Source organism: Microcaecilia unicolor, chromosome 7 (genome assembly GCF_901765095.1).
Source record: "Microcaecilia unicolor chromosome 7, aMicUni1.1, whole genome shotgun sequence".
NCBI lineage: Eukaryota > Metazoa > Chordata > Amphibia > Gymnophiona > Siphonopidae > Microcaecilia > Microcaecilia unicolor.
Window position 1 is genome coordinate 286,114,508 of NC_044037.1, and position 24,651 is coordinate 286,139,158.

Here is a 24,651-nt window from a genome sequence, read left to right on the forward strand (position 1 = left end):
ACTCGTTCCTAGGTAAAAGCTGTGAATAATACGTCAAGCATTCCTCATCCTGTTTGGCTGAGGATCACAGCAGCAGTGGGGATGTAAATATTAAATGAGTGAATGGTAAGTAAATTCTTACTGTTCAGTCATTTAACTGTTTTGAACATTCTTAGCACTGTTGCGGGCAGCTAGGGTAGAGTCTGCTTTTAGGCAGAGATGCTGTCATCCAGTTCAAGGTTGGAGATTTTGGGACAGTCCTGGCTTTGAACTTACATTTTATTTATTTGTTTATTCATTGTTGTATCCCACTATTATCCAAAAGCAATTTTTTGTTCAAAGTGCCTTATAATTTGCAATTGATTGAATTTATAGCAATGGATGTGGCTTACCATTTACAATTAGGCGATGTTACATAGGTGCGGTATAATTACAAAGTAGTTTAGAACATCAGTATGGCGAATAGTTAACCATAGAATTTCTTGAAGAGGTAGGTCTTTCGTTCTTTCCTGAACTGGAGATAATTTGTAATGCTTCTTGTGACCTTGGGTATTGAGTTCCACCATTTAGATTCCAGATAACTAAATCCAGCCATATAGATGGATTTGTATATTCCATATCATCATGCTGATCAATCCATAGACTGGTGGGTTGTGTCCATCTACCAGCAGGTGGAGATAGAGAGCAATCCTTTTGCCTCCCTATATGTGGTCATGTGCTGCCGGAAACTCCTCAGTATGTTCTCTATCTCAGCAGGTGGTGGTCACACACAGCAGCAGCTCTGGCTAGGCCTCCAAGCCTAATTTTTAGGTTTTGTTGAGTGCCTGGGGTTGAGGGCTCTTCTTGAGCAAGTGCAAACCTGGTGGCGCCAGGTCCCTCCTTTTCTCCCCCCTCCCGCTGGCTCCGTTAAAAAAAAAAAAATTTGAACGTCCTTAAGGGCGTTTATTTCGACGTTTATTGCAGCTACTCACTGGGACACCAGGTCGTTACAGCTCGGAGCGAGAAGCAGGTAATTTTTACCTTTTTATAGCGGGCAGGGGGTTCCCCGATTGATCTCCACGTGGCCTATGGCGTCTGAGGGCGAGGGCGCGAAGAATCGCTCCCCGGACCGCGTGTGCGCTTCTAGCGGGGATGCGGGGGTTTTAAAGTCTGATTCGCCCTTGTTAGGTGTCAGTTTGGAGGCCGGTCAGTGTCCCGGGTCTTCCTCCGGCGCGGCGGTTTTTCCCGCCATAAACGCCCATCCCCCGCTGCTCGCCTCCGCCATCTTGGCCGGCCACTCTGCTCGGACGGCTTCTTCTTGGGCCGCCCTTGAGCTGGGAGACGTTCATGCCATGGCTGCCCTTGATTTGGGCGACGGCAAAAAAGCGGCTAAAGTTAAGCGCCGTTCTTCCCGCGCGGCTCCTTCGTGGAGTGTCGCGCCGGACGCCATCTTGGATGCGCAGCATGGTTCTCCCCCGCTCTTGCGAGCGCCGGTTGAGGGAGCGTCTAGGGCTGTGGCCCAGGCTGCTGAATTGCACAGTTTGGGGGGTTTCTCCCCCGAGTTTATTTTGCTGCTGCATCAGGCCTTCCTTATGCAGAACGCTGCCCTTTCTCCCTTGTCAGATAAAGGGGTTGAGGCCCCCGGAAGTAAATGCCCTCTGGTGGATGCCCAGGCCTTAGAGGACGCTGTTTCCTCTGATGTAGATGAGGGCAGCGTATCTGAGTTCTCCAAACGGTCCTTTGGGGATTCCTTGGAGGAGACGGATTCCCGCTCGGATGGAGCGGATGACCCCTCTGCAGCACGGATCTTTCGCTCAGAGGATTTGCCCAACCTGTTAATGCAGGCCATGAGCATTTTGAAGATTTCCTCTCCGGAGGACGTCTCTCCCTCAGCCCCTGTTGGCTCCGCCATTATGCTGGGGACGAAGCGCCCGCCTAGAACCTTCCACGTGCATGATGCCATGCACACCTTAATTTCGGCTCAATGGGATGTCCCGGAAGCGAGCCTCAAAGTGGCTAGGGCTATGTCCCGCCTCTATCCTTTGCCTGAATGTGAGCGTGAGGCCTTTGTTTGGCCTACCGTGGATTCTTTAATCACTGCGGTGACTAAGAAAACGGCGTTGCCGGTGGAAGGTGGCACGGCACTAAAGGACGCCCAAGACAGAAGATTGGAAGCGGCTTTAAGGTCGTCCTTCGAGGCGGCTGCCTTAAGTTTGCAGGCCTCAGTTTGCGGCTCTTATGTGGCCAGGGCGTGCCTGACGTTGGTGCAGCGGGCTTCCCCCTCGGATCCTTCCTTGAGGGCTGACTGGCCGGCCCTGGAATCGGGCTTGGCTTATTTGGCAGACTTACTGTATGATGTCTTGAGAGCCTCGGCTAAAGGCATGGCTCAGACAGTCTCTGTGCGGTGCTGGCTTTGGCTGAAACATTGGTCTGCGGACCACGCCTCTAAGTCCCGCCTGGCTAAGTTGCCTTTTAAAGGCAAGCTGCTCTTTGGGGTCGAGCTGGACAAAATCGTGACCGATCTCGGCACGTCTAAGGGCAAGAGGTTACCAGAGGTCAGGGCTCGGGCTAGTGCTCGCCCCGGTATCTCCAGAGGACGGTTTCAGGAAGCCCGTCGGTACCGTCCGGGCAAGTCGGGCTCCTCTGCCCCCTCTTCCTTCAAAAGGAACTTCTCCCCCAAGCAGCATTCCTTTCGCAGAGACCGCCGTCCCAGAGGTACGCCCTCCGGTCCTCCCCCAGGGTCTCGTACCCAATGACGGGGTCCTGGTCCATGGCCCAGTGCAGATTGGAGGACGCCTGTCCTCGTTTCTGGGCGAGTGGACCAGAGTAACTTCAGACGCTTGGGTGCTGGAAGTCATCAGAGACGGCTACAAGTTAGAGTTCTGCCGACCCTTAAGAGACGGGTTTGTACTCTCTCCCTGCAAGTCTCCGGTCAAAGCTGTGGCAGTGCAGCAGACCTTGGACAACCTGATACGCCTGGGTGCGGTCATTCCGGTGCCAGAAAATCAGATTGGCAAGGGATGTTACTCCATTTACTTTGTGGTACCAAAGAAAGGAGGTTCTGTCCGGCCTATCATCGACCTCAAAGGGGTCATTCGGGCCTTGAAAGTGCGGCACTTTCGCATGGAGACTCTCCGCTCTGTTATAGCGGCAGTGAAGGCAGGAGAGTTCTTGGCTTCCTTGGACATCAAGGAAGCGTACCTGCATATTCCCATCTGGCCTCCTCATCAACGCTTTCTGCGTTTTGCAGTCCTGGGCCGACACTTCCAGTTCAGAGCCCTCCCTTTCGGGTTGGCTACTGCTCCGCGGACCTTCTCCAAAGTAATGGTGGTCATCGCGGCCTTCCTGCGAAAGGAAGGAGTACAAGTCCATCCTTATCTGGACGACTGGTTGATCCGAGCCCCCTCTTATGCAGAGTGCGGCAAAGCTGTGGACCGGGTAGTTGCTCTTTTGAGCTCCCTGGGGTGGATCATCAACTGGGAGAAGAGCCAGCTGCGCCCGACTCAGTCCCTGGAGTATCTGGGAGTTCGATTCGACACCCAAGTGGGCAGAGTGTTCCTGCCAGACAATCGGATTGTCAAACTTCAGGCTCAGGTGGACCAGTTCCGAGTAGCCTCTCCTCTTTGGGCTTGGGACTATGTGCAGCTGTTGGGCTCTATGACGGCCACGATGGAAGTAGTGCCCTGGGCCAGGGCTCATATGAGACCACTACAACACTCTGTGCTGCAGCGCTGGACTCCGATGTCGGAGGATTATGCTGTGCGCCTTCCCTTGGACCCAGCAGTGCGCAAGGCGCTGAGCTGGTGGATGCAGACAGACAAGTTGTCTGCAGGAATGCCTCTGGTGACCCCGGAGTGGATTGTCGTCACGAAGGACGCCTCTTTGTCGGACTGGGGAGCCCACTGCTTGGGAAGGACAGCGCAGGGGCTCTGGTCTCCTGCAGAGGCAAAGTGGTCTATCAACCTCCTGGAACTCAGAGCCATTCGGTTGGCGCTTTTGGAGTTCATCCCGGTACTGGCGTTGAAGCCAGTACGGGTCCTGTCGGACAATGCCACGGCTGTGGCCTATGTCAACCGCCAGGGAGGTACCAAGAGCGCCCCTCTAGCCAAGGAGGCCATGAATCTATGCCAGTGGGCGGAAGCGAACCTGGAACAGCTGTCAGCAGCCCACATTGCCGGAGTCATGAATGTCAAGGCGGACTTTCTCAGTCGCCATACCTTGGAGCCCGGAGAGTGGCAGCTATCTGCTCAGGCGTTCTTGGACATCACGAAGCGCTGGGGCCAGCCGAGCCTAGATCTGATGGCGTCATCGGCCAATTGCCAAGTGCCGCGCTTTTTCAGCAGAGGACGGGACCCTCGATCCCTGGGAGTAGATGTTCTTCTCCAACAGTGGCCGACACAAGAGCTTCTCTATGTGTTCCCGCCCTGGCCCATGTTGGGCAGGGTGCTAGACCGGGTGGCAAAGCATCCGGGCCGGATAATCCTGGTGGGTCCGGACTGGCCCAGACGTCCCTGGTATGCAGACTTGATCAGGCTCTCAGTCGACGATCCTCTGCGGCTGCCAGTGGAGCAGGGCCTGTTACATCAGGGTCCCGTGGTGATGGAGGATCCCTCCCCCTTTGGTCTTACGGCCTGGTTATTGAGCGGCAGCGTCTGAGATAGAAGGGCTTCTCAGACAAGGTCATCGCCACTATGCTGAGAGCGAGGAAGCGCTCTACTTCTACTGCTTACGCCAGGGTTTGGCGTATCTTTGCAGCGTGGTGTGAAGCAGGCTCACTTTCTCCCTTCACTGCTCCAATTTCTTCAGTGTTGGCGTTCCTGCAAGAAGGTCTGGAGAAAGGCCTGTCGCTCAGTTCCCTTAAAGTCCAGGTAGCGGCTCTGGCTTGCTTCAGGGGCCGCCTGAAGGGTGCTTCCCTGGCTTCGCAGCCAGATGTGGTGCGCTTTCTCAAGGGAGTTAATCACCTGCGCCCTCCTCTGCACTCAGTGGTGCCTGCGTGGAATCTCAACCTGGTGCTAAGAGCCTTGCAGAAGCCGCCTTTTGAACCCTTGTCGAGGGCATCTCTGAAAGACCTGACGTTGAAAGCAGTCTTTTTGGTGGCTATCACTTCAGCCAGAAGAGTTTCCGAGCTCCAGGCGCTCTCATGTAGAGAGCCTTTTCTGCAGTTCACTGAGGCAGGAGTGACTATTCGCACAGTGCCTTCCTTCCTGCCCAAGATTGTTTCTCGCTTCCATGTGAATCAGCAGCTCTGTCTCCCTTCCTTTCGTAGGGAGGACTACCCAGAGGAATACTCTGCTCTCAAATATCTGGATGTGAGACGTGTCATCATCAGATACTTGGAAGTGACCAATGATTTCCGGAAATCGGATCATCTGTTTGTCCTGTTTGCATGTCCTCGTAAGGGTCTGCAGGCTGCTAAGCCTACAGTGGCAAGATGGGTCAAGGAAGCCATTGCAGCGGCTTATGTGGCCACGGGGAAGGTGCCGCCTATCCAGCTGAAGGCTCACTCCACTAGAGCTCAGGCGGCCTTGATAGCAGAGGCCGGGTCCGTCTCCTTGGAAGAGATTTTTGCAAGGCGGCAACTTGGGCATCGGCCCATACCTTCTCCAGGCATTACCGCTTGACTGTGGCTGCTCGGGCGGAGGCCCGGTTTGGAGCTTCAGTGTTGCGGTCAGGGATTTCAATGTCCCGCCCTGGGTGAGTACTGCTTCGGTACATCCCACCAGTCTATGGATTGATCAGCATGATGATATGGAAGGTAAAATTATGTATCATACCTGATAATTTTCTTTCCATTAATCATAGCTGATCAATCCATAGTCCCTCCCAGATATCTGTATTGGTTATATTCTGGTTGCATTTCAGGTTCAAGTTTAGTCTTCAGTTCCTGTTCAGGAGGACTTCGTGTTCAAGTTTTTTCAATGGATTCTTCAAGAGTTGAGACGAATTTGTGTTACAGTGAGCTGCTGCATTCCTCTCCCCTCCGTTTTACGGGGCTGGATTGAGACTTAAATTCTGCCGGCGCTCCCTCCCGCTTCGTGCGGCAGTAGGGCAGCTTTGTACTTCTCCCGCTTCGGCGGTGTTAGGGTCAGTCAGCTCCTCCCGCGGTTGCGGTTGCAGGATAAGCCAGATCCCCCCCGCATCGGCGGGTGTGGTGTCCCTCCCCCGCTCCGCGGGGATGAGCTGGACGGATTCCCCTCCCCCACTTGTGTGGGGATGAGCTGGGTTAATTCCCCTCCCCCGTTTCGGCGGTGGTGAGCTGGGCAGAGTGTCCCTTTGTGGGTGTAATTCTCTAAGTGCTGAGTCCTGCGGATGGAGCTTGGACATCGACATACTGAGGAGTTTCCGGCAGCACATGACCACATATAGGGAGGCAAAAGGATTGCTCTCTATCTCCACCTGCTGGTAGATGGACACAACCCACCAGTCTATGGATTGATCAGCTATGATTAATGGAAAGAAAATTATCAGGTATGATACATAATTTTACCTTATGTAGGATTTGTAGTCTCTGATTTTGCACATTGAAATTTGGTGTTGCAAGTCCCATAATGCACCAGGTGATCAGAAATCCAGGACTATCCCAAAATCTATATCCTTGTGCTGGGTAACTTGGCATCTCTGTGTAGATTCCAGATTTCTTTTTTTTTTTTTGGTGTGCTGTGTGGTGCTTCGCATTGTGGCAAGCTTGGGCCTTTGTCGGTGTGCCTGGAGGCACATCAGATCAAAATGGGAGAATGCGGGTACGTTGGGGGGGGGGGGGGATGTGAGGGCCCTACCTGCAGCTGGCTTTATCTGTATGTATCATTGTATTATTTAAATAGTTAACATTTTAAACAGTAATTACATCCCTGAGATGCAAACAGCCATAGCGCTGACCTTTTCCTCCTACTTTAGTAATGGTAAGTCATTGTGGGGCCCTTTTACTAAACTGTGGTAAAAAGTGACCTTAGTGCGTGCTTACACAGGTTATTTTTGCATGCTACGGCTATTACTGCATGGGTAAAATGGTTGTTTTCTATTTTTTTAATTAATGGCCATGTGCTACTTTCCCATTTTGGCCATGTGTTACCTTCCCATTTTGTAGGCGGTAAGGGCTCACACGCTAACGATTGCTAATCGGTTAGTGTGCGCCGATGTAGCTGCGCTAACCGATTAGAACAGTACATGCCTGCTTCCCCTTGACCAGTGCTAAAAAATAAAATCTATTACCATGAGATGCCTGAGTGCACCCCATGGTAAGGCATTTTAAGCTGCAGTAAACGCATGTCAGTTCTTACTGCGGTTTAGTAAAAGGACACCTGTGTCTTTTTGCCACTGGTGCTGACTCCCGACTTTGATACGTATCACTGGGTAGCTCTTGCAAAGACATTCACGAATCTGAAACATGCGGTGATGTAACTAGCATCTGGAAACCACCTGCATCCGCTGCATGCTAGAAAGCACAGTTACCTGATCGTAGCTCTTGAGCTGAAGCTAGGTGAGTAATTCCATTATTGTAATGTTTGATCTTCATTGTTCATCACAGATGGTTTCCAGGATGTTGTCTAGCTCTTTTTCTGGCTTTTAACTGCATGGTTACATTTAGCTGGTCACAGCTAGGTTCTGGAAGTAGAGGGAAATCGTGACTTGCCTAATTAGCCAAAGAGCTGAGAAATTCCAGAAAATTTTGATTTTTAAAATGTTCCTCATGCAAACTTTTTTTCTTCTCATTTTCATAATTTTTCTCAGACAGTCTTACAATACTAATTTTTCTGAGACCTCAGGCAGATTTGTGACCTGATTTGGCATGTGGAGGAGTGGCCTAGTGGTTAGGGTGGTGAACTTTGGTCCTGGGGAACTGAGTTAGATTCCCACTTCAGGCACAGGCAGCTCCTTGTGACTCTGGGCAAGTCACTTAACCCTCCATTGCCCCATGTAAGCCGCATTGAGCCTGCCATGAGTGGGAAAGCGCGGGGTACAAATGTAACAAAAATAAAATAGATACTATTGGAGATTCTACATGGAATGTTGCTACTATTGGAGATTCTACATGGAATATTGCTATTCCACTAGCAACATTCCATGTAGAAGGCTGCGCAGGCTTCTGCTTCTGTGAGTCTGACGTCCTGCACATACGTGCAGGATGTCAGACTCGCAGAAGCCTGCGCGGCCACATTGGTGATCTGCAAGGGCCGACTTCTAGTGGAATAGCAACATTCCATGTAGAATCTCCAATAGTAGCAACAGTGGAGGAGTGGCCTAGTGGTTAGGGTGGTGGACTTTGGTCCTGAGGAACTGAGTTTGATTCCCACTTCAGGCACAGGCAGCTCCTTGTGACTCTGGGCAAGTCACTTAACCCTCCATTGCCCCACGTAAGCCGCATTGAGCCTGCCATGAGTGGGAAAGCGCAGGGTACAAATGTAACAAAAATAAAATAGATACTATTGGAGATTCTACATGGAATGTTGCTGCTATTGGAGATTCTACATGGAATGTTGCTATTCCACTAGCAACATTCCATGTAGAAGGCTGCGCAGGCTTCTGTTTCTGTGAGTCTGCGTGCAGGACGTCAGACTCATAGAAGCAGAAGCCTGTGCGGCCACATTGGTGATCTGCAAGGGCCGACTTCTAGTGGAATAGCAACATTCCATGTAGAATCTCAAATAGTAGCAACAGTGGAGGAGTGGCCTAGTGGTTAGGGTGGTGGACTTTGGTCCTGGGGAACTGAGTTAGATTCCCACTTCAGGCACAGGCAGCTCCTTGTGACTCTGGGCAAGTCACTTAACCCTCCATTGCCCCATGTAAGCCGCATTGAGCCTGCCATGAGTGGCAAAGCGTGGGGTACAAATGTAACAAAAATAAATGTTACTTGACTTAGGCCTCCTTTTACAAACCTGTGCTAGTGGCTGCCGTGTGAATGAGCTGTGTTGGCATTACCACACCTGCAGCTGCTAGTTTGGCTTTGTAGAAGGAGGTCGTAGGTATCTAACTAAAAATGATCATAGTCCTCCCCACCATATTAATTTTCCAGGTTGCATCTTACATTTTTCAAGTAACCAGGTAATTGTACTGAAATCTTTGATGGAACATGGGCTATTTTACTGTTGACTCTGGTTATTAGTAACTAGGGGCCCTGTTTTCTAAGGTGCGTTATGTTCGTATAGGTGTCTCGAGCAATAGTGCGCCTATAGCGCAGCTTATAAACAGGGCCCTCGATGTCGTTGCATAAAACTGGACCTGTGCTAAAGTAGCATGAGTTGGTAATAAAATAAACATCTTAATGGTAACCCACGTTGATAATTCCTTTCCCTTCAAAGCTTGAAATGGACAAGTTTTGGCTAATATTTTATCTATTTAATTTTATAGACGATTAAAGTATAGGAAGTCTTGTTTGCACATTTGTCTGTAACAGAAAGAAATCTCAAATTTATGTTCTTTTAAAGTTAAATTTTGTTTGTGATGTTCTTAACATGGGATTACATGCTGTTTTCTTCTTTTTTTATTATTTCAGAATGGGCTATTGAATTATGAAGTATTTTGGACCCAGTGATATTGCATTGCAGTGGCATTCAGAACTCCATCCCTTGCTAGTTATTTGAATTTGACTTTTAATATCCTACCAGCTGCTCCTCCCACACACATGGTGAATTGTTGTCATTCCTTGGATTACATCTTGGAAACACAGACTCACCATAACCTTCATCGAACAAAGAGGCAACCTCAAGGATACTTACTTAGTGGGATTGTCAGGCCTCTTGGCCCCTGGCTTTGCTTTTGCCGGTGCTGTATTGTTACTAGAAAACCATGGAGCCTGGCATGGATCACTGGTTAACACAGATACAACAGAAAGATGTTGGAAAGCGGCTTCAGGTTGGCCAAGAACTTATAGATTATGTCTTGGATAAACAGAAGTCTCCAGAACTTGATCATGACCAGACAATACTGGACAAAATGGTGGATGGGCTAGCTACTTCTTGGGTAAACTCTAGCAATTTTAAGGTAACGTCCAGATTTATTTTGGAAGACTCTGTGTGTAAATAGAGTTTGAAATGATTTTGTTCCTAAGTGGTGTATTTTCATGCAGTTTTAAAACAGCAGTACTATCATAGACCTATTTAAACCAGTCAGAAAATCAGATTGATTCAGATTTGGCCATTTAGCACTTTAGCTGTGCAGACAAATGAGAGGAATTGTTCTAAGGACTTGCAAGGTTTATCCATTCTTATTACTATAAATTTTAGGTAATGTATCTGAATTCAGCTGTGCTGTTCACAATATTACATACACAGTAATAAATTGTTCATGAATGACCTTGGGGAAGAAGATTCTTAAGAAAAGGTAACTTCACTATAACTAAAGCAGCCCAGGCTGCTGTCCTTTTTTTTTACCCATTTTTGGGTGTAGATAGCTGATCATAGCCTTTACTCTTCCTTTCTGCAGCAACCAGTCTTCCCTGGTGTCATTCCATCCAGCAACTAGCAAGGCCTGAGCTTGCTTGACTTCTGAGATTTGAAAGCTTGGGCTCTTCCAGGCCATTATTATTGGAAGAGCATAACTGCAATTCTTCATAGGGGGGAACCATTTGCAAATAGTTATGGAGTGCTAATGTTTTTAGTGTGTACGAGCTATTTATTAGTAAATGACACCTAGAATGTACATGCATGAAAAAAAGAAAACATTAGAGGGAAAGTAAAGCTTGGAAGTGGGATGGGAACGGGAGAAGCCTGTTATGCAATTGTTGTTGTTGTTGGTTTTTTTTTTTTTATAAGTATGATGATGATAAATTAACCCCCCCTGTTTACTAAGCTGCACAGCAATGCCAGCACAGCCCATTCAAAGTGAATGAGCTGTGTCAGCAGTAGCACACGGCAGCCGCTAGTGTGGCTTAGTGAACTAAGCCACACTAGCGGCTGCCGTGTGCTACTGCTGACATAGCTCATTCACTTTGAATGGGCTGTGCTGGCATTGCTGTGCAGCTTAGTAAACGGGGTGGGGGTAAATGTGAAAAACAAAGGAAAGTTTGGAGGTAAACCCAACATAAGGGTTAGTCTTAAGATACTAAGGGCCCTGTTTACTAAGCTGCGCTGAGGTGTGGTAGCATTTGTAGCGCATGGTAAAAACACTAGCGCACCTTAAAAAACAGAGCTCTAAGTCTGGCTTGCAGGCAGTATTTTTGGTTTAAAATAACCTTTGTCAGGACTATTCTCAGGTTATGGTTCTTTGTAATTTATTTATTTGGAAGAGATTCACCCAAGGTGGTGGTCATCAAATATAACCTGGATATAGACAATGAATAATTACACATTATAGTATAGTATGTTGCTTGTCAACACAATACACATCTTAATAGAGGGCAAAGGGGACAAGTGAAAGTGGAACAGGAGTTTAGATAAGGGTGACTAACCTTAAGAAAAATTGCAGGAAAATGATGTCAGCTAGATTACTTGTGTAATCAAAGTCCTGCTGCAGTGTATACAACAGATGCTAGTCATTGGGTGCAATGAAGCTGTACTTTTTTTTTTTTTTTTCCTCTGTGCAAGTTATTCTATAGATCTACTCTTCAAATTACAGTGGGAAGTATTTAGTAACTGTTGAGTAATTAAATTTGTGTGTGGCGTTCTCTGAGAATGGAACAGGTAATGTACTTATTTTTGGTTGGATATTGCTAATGGCCTGCCTGTGATGTTAGTTTTACAATGTCGGTGTTTTAGATCACAAAGTGCACCTTTCATAGTTGAAGGGTTGAAGAGAATGGAATTCACGCTTATGGATTTTTACATTCAAGGGTTGTTCACTCTATTTTTACCTGTTTCCTCTTTCCTATTAGATTTGATGGAACTCCTTTCCTTTTTTTTTCTTTTTCCTTTGGTTTATTGTAAACCACCCTGATATCCTTTGAAAGGTGGTATATCAAGTCTCTATTAAACTAAATTAAACTATTTACCCCATTGCTCACATATAGACCTGTACCAGTATGTTCCAGGTTCATTTGCCAGAAAGGTCATTTCTGATTTGTTTGTGAATATTTGATGTCTGGTGACATTAAATAGTCCTGTGGGTTCTTCACTTATTTTCAAATTTTTTTTATTCTGCATTATGTCTACAGTTCTAGGCAAATTACAATTCAACAGTCATAGTTTAAAACATATCAAACAAAAGTTAAAATTAAAATAGGACAAATAACATCCATATCATCTGAAATGAAGCCTTATATAAAGTCTAGGTGGCCTTTATAGTTTGATAACAGCATAGATTCTGCTTGGTTATGTGTCTGTATCTTTACAGCATAAAAATACATCAGCTGAACTCCGTAGGAACAAAAGTCATTGAATGCTTCTCTAGCTCAAGAAGCTAAGCATTGAGACACTAGCTAACACCTGGTGAAATTCAGTAGAGTTCACACTCTCCTTGTCTCTGCTAAATGATAAGGGTAAAGGGTAATGGATTTTATATACTGCCTTTCTGTGGTACAGCCATCATGGTTTACATTTGTTATGTACAGGTACGTTCTCACCAGTCTGATTTCATTCCTTCTGACCTGAACGTTTGACCTCCTGCCCATCCCCTATCCTCAGCAATCCACTATTATTATTACATTACATTTGTACCCCGAGCTTTCCCCACACATAGCAGGTTCAATGCTGTTTACGTAGTAACTAGAATTACAAAGTCTTATAAGGAGAATTTTACAACTGTAGAAAACATAGTAATAAAAAAGGCCTTGATAATATGTAAATTTAGCATGGAAAGGTGTAACAAAGATAGGGTAGGCTGAAGGGAAAGAGATAGGGAGGGGTGTGGTATAGGGAAGAAAGATAAGGGGATAAGCATGAAGGAGATAGGAAGACATGGTTTAGGATATAATTCTTCGCAGGAGAGGAGACATGAGGGTGGGTTTCAATTCAACAATCCTAGTTTAAAACATATAAAACAAAAGACATCTCTTTCAAACCCTTTCCTTCTTTTCCCTAGCATTTGCTGAGGCCGACCCACTGAAAATACTGCCTACTTCACTGAGTAGATGAAGACTGGGCTTTTTTTCTGGAGGGCTGCAAAGCCTCCCTTCTGCATGTCCCATCCGAGACCATGTCTTCTTTCTTTGTGGGTCCTCTGTCATGGGCTGCATATTCCCACAATGCCTCCATCCCATCCTTAGCACCTGCAGCAGATAAATCCAGCACATGGAGGTGAAGAGCACTGAACTTTGCCTTACAGGAACGGTATTCTCCTTGGTCAGTATATCTCTATCTTCAGCAGGCGGTCGACGGTCTGTCGCAAGCTCCTGGTTTCATCTGTGTTGTGGCTCCTGTTCTGGCGTTTTCTTGTTCAGTAGAGCCTGGGGGTGCTTAGGCTAAGCAGTGCTGGCTTTAGGGATTACACCTGGTGGTTCCAGGTCCCTCCCCCACCCCATCCCTATCCAGCCACTTTCTCCTTCCTCACAAGGTTAAAAAAAAAAAGGGGGAGAGGAAAGAGAGGATTACCTCAGCTTAGCCTTCTTATGTGACTACTAGTAAAAAAGGCCCGTTTCTGACACAAATGAAACAGGCGCTAGCAAGGTTTTCCTCGGAGTGTGTATGTTTGGGAGAGTGTATGTGAGAGTGACTGTTTGAGAGTCAGAGTGAAAGTGTGAGTGTGTGTGTGTGAGAGAGAGAGAGTGAGTCTGGGTGCGAGTGTGTTTGTGAGAGAGTGTGTGTGTGAGAATGAGAGTGTGTGCAAGTGTGTATGTGAGACACAGTGTGAGAGAGAGTGTGTGTGTGTGGGCGAGAGAGAGAGTGTGTGTGAGACACAGATTCTCTGTGAGAGTGAGTGTATGAGACCAAGCGAGTGTGTGAGTGACTGTGTGGCACATAGAGAGTGAATGTGATACAGTGTGAGACAGAGTGTGTGAGAGTGAGAGTCAGAAAAACATTGTATATGAGAGAGAGAGTGTGAGCCCTGCCCTCCCAATCCATGGCCATCTGTCCCCTGCCCCCTCCATTCATCCTTTTCCAGCAATTCCCCTCTCTCCCTGAGCCCTGCCCCCTCCATTCATCCCTATCCAGCAATTCCCCTCTCTGCCTGAGCCCTGCCCTGCAATCCATATCCATCCATGCCCATCTGTCCCCTCCATTCATCCCTATCCAGCAATTTCCCTCTCCCTGAGTCCTGCCCTTCCAATCCATGCCCATCCATGCTCCTCTGTCACCTGGCCCCTCCATTCATCCCTATCCAGCAATTCCCCTCTCTCCCTGAGGCCTGCTCTGCAATCCATAGCCATCCATGCCCATCTGTCCCCTCTATTCATCCCTATCCAGCAATTTCCCTCTCTCCCTGAGTCCTGCCCTCCCAATCCATGCTCCTCTGTCCCCTGCCCCCTCCATTCATCCCTTTCCAGCAATTCCCCTCTCTCCCTGAGCCCTGCCCTCCCAATCCATGCCCATCCATGCTCCTCTGTCCCCTGCCGCCTCCATTCATCCTTTTCCAGCAAGTCCCCTCTCTCCCTTCCATGACCCCCCCTCGCATCCATGCTCCTCTCTCTCCCATGTCCCAGCTTGGCCCGCCCTCTTCTCCCCCCCCCCTTCGCATCCATGCCCCCCCCCCCTTCGCATCCATGCTGTCGCATCCATGCATCCCTTTTTGTTTTTTTTCTTCTTTTTAAATTTACCTCCGTGGTGGTTCCGGCAGCGAAGCGTCAGGGAAGGAGGCGGCGCTCCCGACGTCTAGCTTTCCCTTCGCTGTGTTCCGCCTTCTTTTGACGTCATCCTTGACGTCAGAAGAAGGCGGAACACAGCGAAGGGAAGGCTAGACGTCGGGAGCGCCGCCTCCTTCCCTGACGCTTCGCTGCCGGATTTGTTTTTTTTTTTTTTTTTTCCGCCCTCGACGTCATGACGTTTGACGCGAGGGCGGGGCAGAGACGGCTGGCTGGCTTGAAGGCTTCACACCACGAATCCACGAACCCTTCAGCCTGGGAGTGACGTCAGATGGCTTCATGGCTTCAGAACGTTGTCCTCAGAACGTTGAGGGTGCGTTTTATTATATTAGATTTGGATGTTGAATGGGGTTGTCTCTGCTGCTACTAGTCTATCTTGTGCCAGAATGGTGAGTTAGAACTTGTTCCTGGAGATTTGGTGAGTTTCCTTTACATTTTTCTTCCTCTTTGGGTTTACTTGCGGCTTCAGTTTTTCCTTTCAATGGCTGTTCTCGCTATGCTAAGCAGAGAGCAGCGTCGGGGAAATGACGGGGTGTTCTGAGGGCACCAGTGGAGCAGCCTTTTTGGCAGGTGAACCGTTGACTTTCTGCACTGTTCAATCGTGGTCTCTCTCTCCTCATTTGATGTGCTCTGACACGGTTTTTCAGGCTCCCGCTGCCATTTTAAATCAGCATGATTTGTTCCCGCAGTTGTGGTGGAATCCATGCTGTCTCTTCAAGCTGGGCATATTTCTGGATCGTATACATGTGTTGGTAAGGTTTCTGACTGTATTATAACTCCTGGGTCTCTGGTGCATTTTTTCCCAGCATTTGTTTTTTTTCTGTGTATGAAGCCTATATTTTGCTGATTTGGCAGGACTCGACGGAGTGGTGCCCCCCCCCCCCCCCCCCCGAGAGTGTGCTTTCCCATCCAGAGCCTGGCGATTCTCGCGCCATTTTGCGATCGGTCACGGAGCCGGCTCCTGTAGCGGTTTTGGGCAAAGCTTCTTGTCCGCTGGTAGGGGATTCGGGGGGGGGGGGGGGGGCGCCAGGCACTGTGGGCAGTGGTGCAGGTGCCATGGCTGCGACCTCCTCCGTTGCGGGGGAGGGGTTTCGCCAGAGTTTATTTTGCTACTCCATCAGGCGATTTTGTTGAAAAGGTCCTTGCCCCCCCCCCCCCTTCACGTGGCTGCGACAGCTTTGGCCTTTGATTCTCTCAGGGGGCCAAGAGATTTTGTTTTTTTTCCCTAGAGGATTTCTCCTCGCTTACAAAGCCTAGGCTTTCTTTGGGGTCTGAGGAGGGGTCCTGCATACGGTCGCCTGCAGCTTCCTCCGTGGTGGCTCTCTCAGAGCAGACAGGGGTAGAGGAAGTGGAGGATGGTGTCCTCACTGACCAACCGGAGGACTCTTCCACCGTGAGGATTTTCTGTAAGGAGGAGTTGTCCTCCTTTATCTCTCAGGCGCTGGAAGCCCTGAATATAGAGGACCCAGAGGTTGCAGCTTCTCAGGCGGTCAACCCCAAGATGGCTAGTACCAGATGACCTTCTAAGGCCTTTCTGGTACATGAAGCTATTGCATAGTTGATTTTGGCCCAGTGGAAGGATCCGGATGGGGGGCTTAAAGTATCCAGGGCTATGGCCAGGCTGTATCCGGTTTTGCCCTTGGATTAAAGCCACAATGGAACATGCATGTACATTTCTAACCACAGAGTAGTCCCAGAAGGTCTCTGGGTGCATTCAACTAGATTACAAGTGGCTTTCTGGGTGAAAGCCAAGCAGTTTCTCCAGAAGATATTTGAAAGGCAGCAGGATTGATAGGTTGGCACAGAAAGATAGTGCCTTTGGCAGGGTGGTTATGGAGAGGGCTTTGTTTTTCTCATGGCCTGAGGGATAGAGCTTTGGTACATCCCATTAGGCTGGACTGATTTAGCAGGATGATAAAAGAATGATAAATTATTCTTACCTGTTAAGTTCTTTTCCATGAACCCTGCTAGACCAGTCCAGTGCCCCTCCCAGAAAGACTGTGTTTCGTTCTGAGCATTCCTTAGCTCGCTCATCTTGCTGTGTATATAATTGTATATTTAAGAGAGTGGTTCTTGCCAGAGAGTTCCTTGGTGGGTTCCTAGGTTTGACTGTTTGCCTTCTGGTTTCATTTAATTTTGACTTTGACATTGACATACTGAAATGTTTCAGGCCTCAACACTCTGTATATTAGTGATGTCACTGGAATATTTAAATTTCTCTGCCTCCTATTTGCTGGTGTGGTGACACAACCCATTGGTCTGGACTGGTCTTACAGGGCTTAGGGAAAGGAAATTAACAGGTGAGAATAATTTCACCTTGTATAAAAGTTTGATTATTAAATACTATACAGAAACTAATTTGCACAGTGTTTCTTTTTTTTTTTTTTAAATTGACAAGATTTATTGTAGAGAGAGAACATAACAAGCATGTATTAAAGACAGGAACTAAGAGTTAGTTTTTCACTTATCTATTGGTGTCCAGGTTTCTGAAACCTGGTGGATTATGATAATTCTAGTTCTTGCCTCTTCTTTTATTTTCATACTAGCCGTTGAGCCCGTAAAAACGGGCTAGTATAGGACGGGGGTGTGTGTGTGTGTGTGTGTTGAAAGGCCCCCCCCCCCCGCCGCTGCCCCTCCGAGGTCACCGCTACGCCCCCCCCCCCCCGGAGTCGCCGCCACCCCTCCACCCGGGCCGGGCCCTCGCTTCACTATTGAAACAGCGCGGGAACGCAGCACACAGCTCAGATGAGCTGCCGTCCTTCTTCTCTGCCTGTGTCCCGCCCTCGTGGGCGAAGGCGGGACACAGGCAGGGAAGGAAGGCCGACGGCAGCTCAGCTGAGCTGCGTGCTCCGTTCCCGCGCTGTTTCTATAGCGGAGCGAATGCCCGGCCCGGGTGGAGAGTGGGTGGCGGCGGTGACCTTGGGGGGGGGGGGGGGAGAAGCGGTAGCGACAGCGGTTTCGTCCCTCCCCTTGCGCAGTAGAGACCCTCTCTGTCCCGGCCCCGTCATCACGTATTGACGCGGGGGCGGGACAGAGAGGGTCTTTACTGCGCATTTGCGAGTGAGTTCGGTCACTCGCCGTTTATATGTTTGATGATTTCCTTGATTTTGTACTACTTAAATGCTAGTGCTGCCATTACATTTTTTCAGGATTACAAATCCTTGGGAGTGGCACGGAGGCAGCAATCCAGTCATTAAAAAATGCAGCAGCTTTTATCTGATCATATTTAATATTGGCTTCACACTTCATGATTATTAAAGTACAGTATGCTTTGAATGCTTAGAGTACTTTAGAAACAGAGGCTATAAAATGGATCTTAATTGATCTTAATAACTCAGCCTAGCCCAACAGCAAATATCTTATTCCACCCATAAAGCCTTATTTTGAGACACTGGATATAAAAAGTGTTGGTCTGTAATTAGTGGTCCTTCTTTAATTTTTGCAGGGTGATTTCATGCAGGTGTGCCTTTTTCATGGCCGTGTACGTCTTTGTATATAACTGATATAATAAAAAAAAAGATTATATCTTCCATTTCTCTATTTTAGAATGGTTTCTTTCTTTTGTCAGTTTACTATTCAGTGCTTGTACTCTCTTTTCTTCAGTTATTGCCTTTGTTATCGCAGATCCTTCAGCCTTCCGGAATTTTTCTGGAATATATTTTCAGCTTGTAAAGTACTCACTTCCTGTTTGTCTACCCCCTTTTGCTGCCTTTCTGTAAGTGTGCCTTCCTTGACACATTAGCCTGATAGTGGGCCCAATGTAGAAAGCCTCAAGGAAGAGCTGGCTTAGAGCATGGCTTCCATCATGAAATTAGCGACGCAAAAACAGTGCTGAACGCTGTAAGCAATAAGCATTCAAATTACTGCCGTGTTAAAAATGTGGCAGTAATCTGCAGCTCATTGTGAAATGTCATCCCTTCTATCTCCCAGAGTGGCAAGTGGCAGTTTGGCTCAGACACTGACAGAGGTGTCCCCCCCCCTTTTATTTTTGTTTAAATAGTTGCTGGCAGTGTACATGGACCCCGATGTCCCTCCCCCCCTCCTGGCCCGTCTCGGCTCAGCTTGATCTGAATGGCCTTTACTTAAACACTTCCCTAGTGTCTAGCAACATCCCCACTCCCCTGACATGGCTGCCCCTCCCCCTGACCTAAAAAAGAAATCTCTGGTGTCAAGTGGCCCCCACTTAACCTTATCTTGAGTCCCCTCCTGACCCCGTACCTGAGCTCCTTCCTCCAGCGCCGCCCACCATCTTGAAAAATAGTGGCACCAAGCCCTATGTGTTGCTTTACTAGGCATATAAGGGATTTTTTCCCCCTTATTTAGTAGTCTCCACCCAACTACCTAGATTCCGTTAAAGAGGTCTGCTGGGCAGACTTCTACGGTCTGTATCCTGATTGTGGCTGGACAGATGTAGCTTCCATAACTGGAGAACGTGGGCAGTGACTTGCAGACTTCTGCGGTCTGTGCCCTGAAAATGGCAAGGACAAATCAAGACCAAGTATGTGTATCATACCTTATACTATGAGTTTGTCTTGTTCAGACTAGATGGACTGTATAGGTCTTTATGTGCCGTCATCTACTATGTTAGAATACTAGCGTAACCTGGCATTGGTGCGCCTTATTTTTAGGCTCTAGCAGTTAGACTAGCCCTTGAGCTGACATAACATGCATAACCGGGAGCCCTGCCTTTGTCCTGCCTATGCTCTGCCCATGTCTACGCCTCCATTGTATTTTATAGCACTTATGTGCCCTTATAGAATAGCACTTAGGGTGCTTATACACATAAGTGCTACTTTTTTGGCACATATACACATGCAAAGGGACACCTAACTTCAGGCCCCTAGTAATAGCCAGGTGAGGTGACAGATAAAGGTTATTTGTCCTACCTAGTCCGCCCATCCATACCAGCTGCTAATTTCTATTATATCTTCCTCTCCCTTAGGAATCCTTTTTGCTTGTCCTATGTCGCCTTGAGTTCAGATTCTGTTGGACCTCCTTTGAAGCTTGTCTTGTAGACTTGGAAACTTTCTGTACTCACACTGCATTAGTTAGGGAAAAGAGTCTGCAGCAGCATGATCTTTCAAAGGGAACTGCATTGCAGAGCATTTTCACCTGCTGTTTTTGCTACTGCATGTTCCTCTTGTTCTCTTATCTTTAAGTCTTGAAATATATTTGACAACCCCATGAGGCTCATATGGTACCTTCTGTATCTGAGCTGTGTGTGAGGGAGACACGGGATCAAGGACATGCAATAAACCAGGGAAGTGGGTAATTTTACTATTAATATTGCAGGACTTTATCTACAGGGTGAGGCAAAAAAAAAAAAAGTTTTTTTTGCTGTTTTCTCAGCAGGGTGCCTCCAGGTGTCGATGCTGGCACTCCCCGAGGATGCTCAGTATATACAAATTGAGCATGCTTGGGCAGTGCAAGCATTGGTGACTGGAGGCACCCCGTTGTCTTTCTTGCTCCTAAGGCTATATGAGGAGGAAGGGGGTGACTCAGGCAGCAGATTTCTTAGGCTGGCGAGGCTTCAGCTGCCCCACCATCCATTAAAAATGTACTACAGGTTTAGAAGGGGCCTGAGCCCAAAGTGGAGGACCCAGGTCTCCAAGGCCCCCCTCCCCTGTGGTGGCTGTGCCACTGCCACTGATTAAAGGCCCAGTATCTTCCTTTCTCCCGCCTCCAGGTCCAATTCTCTCTCCCTTCCTTCCCTCTACCCCCAGGTCCATTATCTCTATCTGTCTTCCCTCTTTCCGAACCCCAGGTCCATGTTCTTTGTCTGTCTTCCTCTCTCTCCTTCTCTCCCTCAATTGGCATTTCACCCTTCCCCCCCCCACCCCCTGAGGTTCTCAATTCCCTCCCTCTCTTGCTTGTCTGAGGTTCTCGTTCCCCGCCAAGGATTCTCTCTGAATTCCCCACTCCCCTCTAACCCATGGTTCTCTCTCAACTCCTCCCTACCTGCCTCCCACCCAAGGTTCTCTTTCAATTTCCTCCCCATCTCCCGCCAAGGGTTCTCTCTCAATTTCCCTCTCCCCTTCGTGCCTCTTCTTGTATGAGGAAAGGCTTAAGAGGTTAGGGCTCTTCAGCTTAGAAAAGAGATGGCAGAAGGGTGGGTGGGAATATGATAGAGGACTACAAAATCCTGAGTGGAGTAGAACTAGTGAATGTGAATAGATGCTTTACTTTTTCAGAAAGTACAAAGACTAGAGGACACTCCATGAAGTTACATGGTAATACTTTTAAAACAGGACAAATATTTTTTTATTCAACAAATAGTTAAGTTCTGGAACTGATAGTAACAGCAGTTAGTGTATCTGGGTTTAAAAAGGTTTGGACAAATTTTTGGTGGAAAATTCTATCAACTGCTGTTGAGATAGTCATGGGGAAAGTCACTACTTTATCACTGGGATTGGCAGAATTACATTTTGCTACTCTTTGGTATTTTGCCAGATACATTTGACCCACTAGATGGTGGTTGGATGCATGCATTCTAGTGAACAGCATGGATCTGGAGGCTCCCAGGTGGACAGTGCTGATGCCAGTCTAGCCATAGTGAGTTCACTGTCAGGAGCAGGTAGATCAGGGGCATTGGTCAATGATAGAATCATCTTGGTCCATCTACTCTCTGGTTCAGCATAGAACAGTCAGTATTCTGTGACAATGCAACAGTGGTGGCCTATGTCAGCAGACAAGGAAGCCCCGCTTCAGCTCTCCTGGGCCCATCTGTGGTATTGCTGGTGGTCCACATTGTCAGGACTGGAACTGTTTAGGTAACTTTTTGGGCAGGTATTCCAAGGATCCAGGGGAATGGGAGTTCTCTGTGGAGGCCTTCACTCTGATCAGGAGTCATTGGAATGTTAATTAATTTGATGGCTACCAGGAGGAAAGCAAAGGTGCCTTGATTTTTTTTTTCAGCAGGTTGAAGGTGTAGGGATTGGAAGGGATAGATGCTTTTTTTCAGCCTTGGCCCTAGTCTGAGATGCTTTATTCATTTCCACCTTGGCCCTTTCTGGGGCAGATGTTGCAAAGAGTTGCTGTTCATCCTGGTGGTGTGAGATTGCTCAGAAGACCTTGGTGCATGGACTTTGTGTGGTTCTAGGAGGGGGCAAGCTTGTAGCTTGGAACTGGTTCAAATGGAAGACCTGTATCCCTTTGATGGCTTGACCCCTGAGAGGTTGTATCTAAGGCAAAAGGATTATAAGGAAGAAGTTGTTATGATCTTCCTGCAGGCCTGTAAGAAGAGATCTACTTCTTTTGGTGTATACCAGAGTCTGGATGATTTTTGAGTCATGGTGTGTAGAGTGGGCATATTTTCTATTTTGGTCTTCAGTTTCTTACATTCTGTCTTTTTTTGCAAGAAGGGCATGGCTGTAGGATCTTTGAAATTCCAGGTGGTAGCATTAGCATGTTTTAGGGTCCTCACCCATCCAGATGTAGTTCGCTTCTTGAAAGAGGTGTTGCATTTGAAACCTCCAGTTCATGTGGGCTTTCTGGCTTGGAACTTCAATTTAATTTTTAATGCCTTGATTTTCTTGCTGTCATGTGTTACTTAGAGGTAGCAGACACTTTCCAAAACTTAGTTTGTTTGTCCTATTTGGGAAGCAGAAGAATTCTGTTTTGAAGGCTGCCATTGTGCCTTGGCTTAAAGAAATGATTTATTCTCCGAGTTCGGGTACCACCTAAGATCTTCAAAACACATTTGACCAGGGGCATGGCAGCCTCATGGTTGGAGTCCTATGTAGTTTCTTTGGCTGAGATTTATAGAGTAGCAACTTGGTCGTATATTTTCTCTAATAACTATAGGCTTGAAGACTTTTTGTGAGGGAAGACATGGCTTTTGGTGCAGGAGCTTTTAGAGCAGGTGCTTCGCAGTCTCTTCCAGTCTAGGAATTTCTTTTGGCCAGATGGATGATGAGGAAGGAAATATTTGATCTTGCCTACTAATTTTCTTTTCATAAGTCACACCAATCCAGAGTTCTGCCCTTTGTTTGCTGCTGATGGTTTTAGCCAGAGTGCAGAGCAGAGGTAGTTCTGGCAAATCTGCCATAATTCTCTTCAATTTCTGGTTGTTATGGTTAGTTACCATGGTCTTTATTTCTTCCTAAGGGTTAGGGGTTTTGCCTACCTTGCTTTGTTAGAGAAATACCGGTGAGCACTGGCTGCATGGTGGTCAGGGCTCACAAGACATTGTTTTCTGTCTCCATCTGCTGATTGACAGAGAACTCACTAACTTTGGATTGGATTCCAAAAAGAAAGAAAATTAGCAGGTAAGGCCAATTATTTGCTTTTAGATTCGATTAATCATGTTTCATAAGTGCAAGCTTAGTAACATACAGGTACGTTTTGGTATTTTCCTGCCCAATAAGTTTGTAAAAGAAAAGTAATAGGTGGTGGTTATATTCTGTCATTTTGTATACATTTCTATAACTCTGAGCGGTACTTAAACTGAGTATATCAGGTTGTCTGTAACCGCCATCAATCAGTATAAATTGCAAAAGGGATGTATGTGAACGAAGGGACTGGGGCAATCTATTCCATTGTTCCGGGCCTTGCACCAGAAAAATGTGCCTCCTGATATGCTCATGGATAATGTCTTGAAATGAGGGCACCGTAAGGTTATTATGAAAAGGTGAGTGAAGAGTTTGTGGAATAAGGAATCAGCAAATGAAAAAGATGTGGAGGGGCATTTTCTACATGATGTCTAAGTCCGACTTTGGATGTTTTGCAAAAAAAACATCCAAAATCGAATAGGAAAGAAGGTTATTTTCAAAAAAGGAAAAAGTCTATCTTTTTTTTTTTTTTTTTCTTTTCGAAAATACTGTTTTGAACAACATTTTGTGATTTGGACTTTTTGTTTTTTAGTCCATTTAAAAACAAAACCGTCCAAGTGCAAAATGTACAAAATCAAGCCATTAGGATGTAGGAGGAGCCAGCATTTTTAGTAGACTGGTCCCCCTGACATCTCAGGGAACCAATAAGGCACCCTAGGGGCAGTGCAGTGGACTTCATATAAATGCTCCCAGGTACACATCTCACCATTGCTCCCTTACCTTGTCTGCTGAGCCCCCCCCCCCCCCCCCCCCCAAAACCCACTACCCCCAACTGTACACCACTACCATAGCCCTTACGGGTGAAGGGGGCACAAATACGTGGGTACAGTGAGTTTCTGGTGAGTTGTGGAGGGCTCGCAGTTTCCTCCACAAGTGTTACAGGTAGAGGGAGGTAGGGGTTTGGGTCTACCTCCCTGCAGTGCACTGCACTGCACTAACACTAGACTACTCCAGGGACCTGCATGCTATTTTAATGGACCCGAATATAATATCTGAGGCTGGCAAGTAATGTTTTTAATCACATTTTGGTGTGGGGGGGGGGGGGGTAAGAGGGGGTTAGTGACCACTGGGGGAGTAAGGGGAGGTCCTCCCTGATTCCCTCCAGTGGTCATCTGGTCATTTAGGGCACCTTTTTGTGCCTTATTCGTTATAAAAACAGGTCTAGCTCAAAACATCTTCGTTTTAGTCCTGGACGGTTTTGTTTGGTTCCATTATGGCTAAAAAATGTCCAAGTGTTAGGAACGTCCAGATCCCACTCTCGACATGCTCCTGACACACACCCTTGTGATTTGAATGCACTTCTGACGGACTTCATAGAAAAACGGTCTAAAAATTGGTTTTGAAAATAACAATTTGGACATTTTTGAGAGGAAAACATCCAAATGCAGATTCATGCCACTTTTTGGATGTTGTTTCTCCTTTGAAAATGAGCTCCATAGTGGCTCACTTGAAAGACGAACTTAAACACAGGTCGATCTTGTAAATCATACGGTAAGTTAATTCGAGCCAGTGCGCTTCCTTAAAGGGGGTGACGTGATCATATTTCTTTTCCCCTGTAATCAGTTTGATGGCAGTGTTCTGAACTATTTGCAAACGTCGGATGCTAGTTGATCTGAGACCTCGATATAAAGAGTTTCAATAATCAAGTTTGCTGTTGACAAAAGAATGGATGAGAATATTTATAGCAGAAGAATC

General features: G+C 47.2%; 1 protein-coding gene across 5 annotated transcripts in view; it reads left to right on the forward strand.

Annotated features, from left to right (window-relative positions):
* Positions 1–24,651, forward strand: part of CLASP1 (cytoplasmic linker associated protein 1) — a 484,411-nt gene that overhangs the window by 32,085 nt on the left and 427,675 nt on the right. For all 5 annotated transcript variants that reach the window (XM_030210422.1, XM_030210418.1, XM_030210420.1 and 2 more), the window contains exon 2: positions 9,449–9,936. In XM_030210422.1, coding sequence (XP_030066282.1) covers positions 9,742–9,936 — 195 coding nt within the window. In that variant the 5' untranslated portion in view covers positions 9,449–9,741. The remainder of the gene's footprint in view (positions 1–9,448; positions 9,937–24,651) is intronic.